General features: G+C 37.2%; 1 protein-coding gene across 1 annotated transcript; it reads left to right on the top strand.

Annotated features, from left to right (window-relative positions):
* The first annotated feature begins 218 nt into the window (after positions 1-218).
* LOC133777517 (SCY1-like protein 2 A) lies at positions 219-7,454 on the top strand. Its single transcript, XM_062217165.1, has 14 exons — positions 219-956; positions 1,194-1,298; positions 1,683-1,793; positions 2,140-2,322; positions 2,748-2,874; positions 3,219-3,280; positions 3,410-3,496; positions 3,881-3,967; positions 4,124-4,237; positions 4,317-4,445; positions 4,552-4,614; positions 5,442-5,603; positions 5,687-5,805; positions 5,943-7,454. Exons 1-14 carry the CDS (start codon positions 462-464, stop codon positions 6,850-6,852), a joined length of 2,754 nt encoding a protein of 917 aa, XP_062073149.1. The 5' UTR covers positions 219-461; the 3' UTR covers positions 6,853-7,454.
* Positions 7,455-8,161: the final 707 nt, after the last annotated feature.

Here is an 8,161-nt window from a genome sequence, read left to right as displayed (position 1 = left end):
AATTGTAGTGTGTTTAAGGAGAAAAAAAAACACATGTAATTGAAGGGGTATAATGAGTACATCAATTGAAAATTTAGGTACTAAAATAAGAGTTAAAAATAATGGGTAAAAATTAAAGTGCATCGTTTAAAATGGTTACAGATCTAATTTCCACATTGCACTGGGGAATCGAACAAAAGTATAATACGAGTTACGAGTGTGATCAATAGACAACTTGCTAAAACAAAAAAACAACAATTAATTAAAATAAGAAGTTGTCTTAGAGAGAGAAACCGAGGAGAGAAAGGTGTGCCGAGGTGAGGTGGGAACCGACAGAAGAGAGGTTTGATCTGAGAAAAAAAAACTTCAATTCCCTCCATCTTCTTCACCTTCTCCTCCTTCAGTTCACGAATATATACATACATAGATACATATATAATTGTGATTCCAATCGCCATTGGTATTTCAAAATTGAAATCAACATGTCTTTGAACATGAAATCCATAACACAAGCCCTAGCCAAGACCGCTGCCGTCATTGAGAAGACCGTTCAGACCACCGTCCAGGAGGTCACTGGACCCAAGCCACTCCAGGACTACGAACTCCTCGACCAGATCGGCTCTGCCGGGCCAGCCTTCGCATGGAAGCTCTACTCGGCCAAGGCGGCGCGCGACTCTAATCGTCCACAACAGTACCCGACTGTGTGCGTTTGGGTACTTGACAAGAAAGCTCTCTCTGAGGCACGCGTCCGTGCTGGCCTCTCCAAGGCGGCCGAGGATGCGTTTCTTGAGATCATTCGGGCCGATGCCGCCCGCCTTGTTAGGCTTAGGCACCCTGGGGTGGTCCATGTAGTGCAGGCCCTGGACGAGAATAAGAATGCCATGGCGATGGTGACTGAGCCATTGTTCGCGTCTGTTGCTAATGCGCTTGGCAATGTGGAGAATGTGACCAAGGTGCCTAAGGAGCTTAAGGGAATGGTAGGTGCCTTAACTGGACTATCTCAATTTCTTTTCAGTGAGAGCTAGCTGGTGTTAATTTAGCTGTCTTTGTTACTGAATAGTAATGTTGATCAGAGACATAGGATTTTTAGCTTGGAGATCTGAACCCGTATTTGTGCTGACCTAGTGTGTCTATGCATTGTGTTCAATATTTATAATCACATCTATAGGTGTCCCTTTGATATGTATGAGTTTTAAAAAGAGTTTGCTTTGCAGGTTATGGGACTTTTGGAGGTGAAGCATGGATTGCTCCAGATAGCAGAGTCTTTGGAGTTTCTACATAGTAATGCACGGCTCATACATCGAGCAATATCACCTGAGGTCAGAACTTGTTCCCTTTGTTTTCTACCATTTCCTAATATTTTTGGTTTATTGAAATTTGTTTGATCTGTGCTCGTTTAGTTTAGTGTGTGTGTGTGTGTGTGTGTTTGCACTTTTTTATTTTTTATAAGATTCAAGATTGTATAAAAATGATGGGAAGTAATCTGTGTATTACATCTATGCAACCACCAAGAGGTTGCTCTTCCTTACCTTCAAGTGGCTGATGCTATCATGTTACTTAAATGACAAGTATTGAAATATTATCTTGCGAACTAATTCCTTGTGTATAGCTTTGCTGGTTGGCTGCTCATTTTCTTTGTAGGTTTTGCTAAAGATCATAAAATAATAAATGCTTTAGTTTATGGTGCTGTATATATGTTTCAGAATGTTCTTATTACATCAAGTGGAGCTTGGAAGCTGGCTGGATTTGGTTTTGCAATATCCACAGACCAGGCCACAAGTGATGCAGCCAGTTCTCAGGCTTTCCATTATGCTGTAAGTGGAACCTTCATTGAAAATTTAAAGAAACGAGGAATTTTTTATTTTATTTTTAAAATTCACCAACATTTTGTTATGGTTAAATTATCCTTTCTTAGTTTTCAGTGGTTCAGTTTGTTTTAATTATTCCTCTAGCCTATCAAGCAGTTCTTTTTCACATTAATTTCAAAGGTTTTGAGGTTATAAAATTGTGGGCATATTGTTAGACATGGTCCATTTTTTGACCATATGATGCTTTCTTTTGCTAATGTCAAGATCCAATTTTGTGAAGAGTATTTTAAATCAATGTATGAGAATGAGGCTTTTGTGGCTCTCTTGAAATGATCTGAATCAAATTTTACAGGAATATGATGTTGAGGACTCTTTACTGCCACTTCAGCCGTCACTGAATTACACTGCTCCAGAACTTGTTAGAAGCAAATCGTCTATTGTTGGGTGTTCATCTGATATATTCAGTTTTGCATGCCTTGCCTACCACTTGATCACTCACAAATCTCTATTTGATTGCCACAATAATGTTAAAATGGTAAATTTGTCTACTCTACTGTCTTTTCTAATTTTTGTCAAAATATTGGATGTTTAACAATATTTTCAGTTTACATACCTTGCTTACCACTTGATTAATGAAAAATCTCTAGTGACTGCCACAGTAATGTCAAAATATTAAAATTAATGTAGTTTTCTGTCTAATTACTGCAAACAATTTTTGGGTAAATTTCATTTTTCTACAACTCTAAAATATCTTGTTGCTATGCACCTTAATCTGTTCCTGATGTGAGTAATTTAACTAGTTTGGCCCAACTTGGTTCTCTTAAGCTTATCAACTAGCAGTGCTCTCCTGTTTCCCTTGTCATTGTTAATTTGTAAATGGTGGATGTGCTCTTGCAGATTAATTTCAATATGTATGTGTTTCAATGTTAATTGTAAATTCTCCTGCTCTATCTTCTGCAGTACATGAACACCTTGACTTACTTATCCAGTGAAGCATTCTCCTCAATTCCATCAGAGTTAGTTCCTGACTTGCAAAGGATGCTTTCTGTAAATGAGTCTTCCAGGCCATCTGCAATGGATTTTACAGGTAAAAGGTCAATATTATAATGGAGTCATTCTCAAGTATCAATATACTCAAAAGCCTGCTCATTTCTCGATTTTCTTGTCATGCTAAATGGGTACTAATAGTGGGGACTGGGAATTAATGTGGGGGACATGTCATATTTGATATAATATATAAAAAGATTATTCTATTAACATCAATTAAACTAATGCTCTCTCTCTCTCTCTCCTGCTCATTTTGAGATTTGATGTGGTCTCAAGTATCAAAACTCAAAAGCCTGCTTATTTCGGGATTTGATGTGGCGGAACATGTCTCATTTAATATCAAATAAGTATTTTATTGATTCTTTCTTTGATTGATCCTTGTAGGTTCGCCATTTTTCCGGAATGATACTAGGTTGCGTGCTCTTCGCTTCCTCGACCACATGCTTGTATGCATTTTTGTAGCTTTAGTAATACACATGCTTTTGGGTGTCAAGCCCTAGAGCACAATGATAAAGTAAAAACAAAAATAGTGATAATTATTTGGGTTGGTGATATATCTTCTACATTACTTGCAGGAAAGAGATAACATGCAGAAGTCGGAGTTCTTGAAAGCATTGTCAGATATGTGGAAAGATTTTGATTCTCGTGTGTTGCGGTATAAGGTGGAGTTCTTTCATCAAATTTTGATTGATTTTCTCACGTTCCATGTTTCCGCAACTAAATTTTTTTCGAGGGAAACATTCATGGAAGAGTAGAAAATATACAAAGAAAAGAAATCTTCACTGATAAAGAAAGCAAATTGCAACAAACCTTCTTTTTATATTTTATTATTTCCTGGAATATCTGATTGTACCTTCTTTTTATTCTTATTATTTGCTGGAATATCTGATAGTATATTTATTCTTTATGGTTTTATTTTCTTGATTGTTTAGACCATTTCAATTTCTAATTTGTTGAGCTAAATGCACAAATTACCATCATGATCTTTTGTCAAAGTTTGACAATTGAATGATTTTATTTAATATTTTCCACGATTTATTGTGTAGGTACTTCCGCCTCTTTGTGCTGAGCTTAGGAATTTGGTAATGCAACCAATGATTCTGCCAATGGTTCTCACTATAGCTGAGGCTCAGGTATTAATTCCTTTAGTACTGATTGACATAGGAATTTGGATTTCTGTGTTACACATTAATGTGTGCATTTATTTCCACATATCATAATTAATGTAGATGGATAAAAGCTTAGAGGTTAAATTTTTCATATTTCATGTAATGTCAAACTCATTGTAGGAAAAAAATGATTTTGAGCTATCGACGCTGCCAGCTCTTGTTCCTGTCCTGAGTACTGCAGTGGGTGAGACACTGTTGCTGCTTGTTAAGCATGCAGATCTTATAGTGAACAAGGTAAAGGGAGCAATAGACTGGTTTTCTGTTCATCGACTGTTTTTGCATCAACTCTTATTTTTTGTTGTCAATTATATAGACTAGTCAGGAGCACTTGGTATCACATGTCCTGCCCATGATTGTTCAGGCTTATGATGATAATGATGCTCGCATTCAGGAGGAAGTTTTGAAAAAATCTTCTTTTCTTGCCAAGCAACTGGATGTTCAGGTGATTGCCATTTACACTTTACTGGAAGTTTTCCCTTTCTGACTTAACAGCATAATGAGAGAGGCCCCATATATCTTTTCTGATATTTGTATTTCCTCCTCTTTAGCTAGTAAAGCAGGCAATTTTGCCTCGTGTCCATGGCTTGGCTCTTAAGACAACAGTAGCAGCGGTATGTTTGTTTAATTAACCTTCCCTGTTTTTATTTATTTATTTATATATTTTTACTTGTTTGTCTTGTTATCATCATCACTAGCGGTTGCATCTTAGGCATCTGCTTCGCCATAATATCATTTACATGTTATTGAAGATTTGGTTTTTTATTAGAGATTTTAGTGGAAACTTATCTAGTGCTATTCATGCGGAACAAGGTAATTATTTTTTATATTAAATAGTATAACACTCTAGGTTTCATATATATTAGGTAACTAGAATTTTAATGTTCAAAATTCTTGTTTTTTTTTTCCAATTGTATCTAATTTTATGACTGTTTAGTTTTCTATATATTTGTGTTATATGCTTACATATAAATAGGCTTAGTTATGTTTTATAATTCACTTGATTTGTTAAGAATGAATTAGTTACTGAATTATCCCTTTCTAAATTCTTTTACGTCTCTTAATTCTCTATAATTTTTTTTTAATTCTGTGTTATCTTTCTATTCTTTCTCCTTTCTCCCTTGGTTCAATGTCTGCTATGCTTTTAAGCTTATTAATGATAGTAGAGTAACACTCGTGAGTTTTCTTGGTTTAAAATGTTTTATCTTATTGGCTAAAGTGGAAATTGGTCTTTTTACGTATGCACACAAATGTACAACTATAACGTATAGCTTATTATGCAAGATTGATATGGAATGCACTGTTAGATCAGCTTATTGCACCAAATATTATGACTGGCTCAAATGTCCTTGGAGAATTATAGATAATTTACTTGCATGAATTTCCATTGGTAGTTTTCACCAGATGTAAGCTTTTAATTGGAGCTGCCTTCCATCGGCAGGTAAGAGTTAATGCTTTGCTATGCTTGGGGGATTTGGTATCTACGCTTGATAAACATGCTGTTCTGGAGGTCTTGCAAACTATTCATCGCTGTACAGCTGTTGATCGTTCTGCTCCTACCCTTGTGTGCACCCTTGGGGTTGCAAGCTCAATTCTTAAGCAGGTAGGTTATTAATGGTAACACAACCTTTTTTAACTTTAAATAGATTTTGTCTAGTGGTTATTATAGTTGGAAATCTTGTACAGTATGGAGTGGAATTTACTGCAGAGCATGTTTTACCACTACTCACACCTCTTCTCACTGCCCAACAACTAAATGTTCAGCAGTTTGCCAAATATATGCTCTTTGTTAAGGATATCCTCAGGTATCAATATAAATTGTCCAACCCGTGTATGGTTATGATCATTTGTGCTTGCTCACATTCATGCACACATGCAGTTTTCAACTTATTTATTTCTGGGAATGTTAATTTCCATAATTATCTTATTTTCGGCATGATAGAAAAATTGAAGAAAAGAGAGGAGTTACTGTGACAGATTCTGGAATCCCAGAGGCAAAACCATCTCTTCATGCCAATGGGCTCCAGCCTAAAGCATCAAGCAGAACAACTGAAACTGTTAATTCCATGACTAAGAAAAGTCCTGCGTGGGATGAAGATTGGGGTCCCACTACAAAGCAATCTGCCTCTTCTGTCCAAAGTACTGCAAACAGCATCAACAGCTCCACTAAGCCTGTTGGGCTTGAACCAATCCTTTCCACTTCGTCACAACCGCAATCCTTGCTGATTCCCTCAGTTTCCAATCATCAAACAGCCCCATCTTGCCCTCCTGTTGATATAGAGTGGCCTCCACGCTCATCTTCTAAAGTTAATCCCCAATTTGGAAATACTGAGAAGCAATTGAACATAGGCACATCATTCAATTCAAGTATTGATGATACAGATCCTTTTGCTGACTGGCCCCCACGGTCTAGTGGCTCAGTGACTGGTGTTGGAACTTCTAACAATGGCATATTAGCACCATCAGCAACCAACTATGGCTCCAGTTCAATCTCAAATATATCGAACACCATGAATTTCCAGAACAACAGTGGCTGGCCCTTTAATGCTCAGAGTCAGGGCAATTCTGTGACTAGCAGTTTAGGAAGTCTCAACCCTCAGAGTTCTCTTGGTTTTATGAAACAGAATCAGGGCATAGCTGCATCAAATACTTGTACTGAGAAGAAAGCAACAGATATTGGATCCATATTTACTTCCAGCAAAAATGAGCACACTGCTCTTAGGCTTGCTCCTCCCCCGTCAACTGCTGTGGGTAGAGGAAGAAGAGGAAGAGGAAGGGGGATTACTTCAGCCTCTCAGCCAGCTCAAGTCAAATCGCAACCAGAACAGCCTTCCCTTTTGGATCTACTATAATAGGTTGATAGTATCATTTTCAATTTGTAAAGAGATAAAGAAAGCAGAGTAACAAAATTGTGGATCTACCCTTGCTATCCAGCCGTCCCATTCCATCTAGACTTATTTGTAAAGTATATTTTGGGGACATTCTAACCTGGGCCACCGCAGCAGGTCTCGGGGTTGGCAATGTGAATGGTTTGTTGTGCTCTCACTTGTACCCTATTGTGATTGGTCACATACAATTTTGCATTTAATTTTCTTCCTATCATGTTTAACTTAGTGCCATTTTGTTGCTTGAGACATTCTTGCCAAATAGTGTATTCTTCGGAACAGTTCCAGGTGCCACAACAACTGGTTTACACCAGAAATAATAAAAAGTTGAAAGCTGGGGTTTGCGCGCCTCCTTGGATTTGATTTTGCAGTGGAAAGTTTCGCATCTGTGAAGAACAGCTTTTTACTCTATTTTTTTCAAATTCTTTTCTCATGTACTCTAAGGATTGCAAATTTGCAGTGTAAGACGTTCTGGCTAGCATTTCACCAGGATTCAATTCTTCCTTAATTAGGTTGGACATACCAATCTGATGATAGGTATAATGAAAAAGATGATACTTATAATTCTAGTATCTGCACCTGACAAATAACATTACTTATTTAAATGCAGAATAATTACTTTTCACGGGGAGAAACGTCTGTATATTGGAGTTTTGCACGAGTTAGTTAATTAACAAAACAATGCTTTAAGGATGCGACTCCTTTCTGTTTTATTAAACAAAAGACGATGAAAACTACTTCTTGAGCCATGATCTATCAAACCATCAGAGACCAAATATATTTGAGCTTTCTACGAGACTAGTCAACGTCCAAATTCTCCCCTCTCATTTCTATATTTCTTTTCTACTCGACTTTTAAGATCCTACATTGAGTTTATATATATATATATATAATCACCCATGTCGGTTGGACAAGTGTTCAAGCACTGTCATTTTCTTGGAGTGTTGAGAAATGATAGTAGCAGTGGCTGGATTTTGGGACTAAACGGTTTCATATCCATCGTAGGAGTCCATCCCTTGGGTCATGGTTTGCAACCAATCCCCCACCAAGTCCTCCATTTCTCGCCAAGTTATATATGTTGGTGTAAATGCCATTCAAGAAGTTGTTCAGAGCGCTTTCACTATATCCTGGATCTTTCTTCAATTTACCGAATTCAGAGAAAACCATAGGCTTCAATATTGTCCTCGAGTTCTCCCAGTGACTTGTCAACCACCTTTGCAAAAACGCCAATTGGGAGTTGTCGTTTTGGCCAGATAACCTGTACGTACGTATGTTG

This window comes from Humulus lupulus, chromosome 5, assembly GCF_963169125.1.
Source record: "Humulus lupulus chromosome 5, drHumLupu1.1, whole genome shotgun sequence".
NCBI lineage: Eukaryota > Viridiplantae > Streptophyta > Magnoliopsida > Rosales > Cannabaceae > Humulus > Humulus lupulus.
The sequence above is the reverse complement of the archived record's forward strand: the minus strand, read 5'-3'. Positions and strand labels throughout refer to the sequence as shown.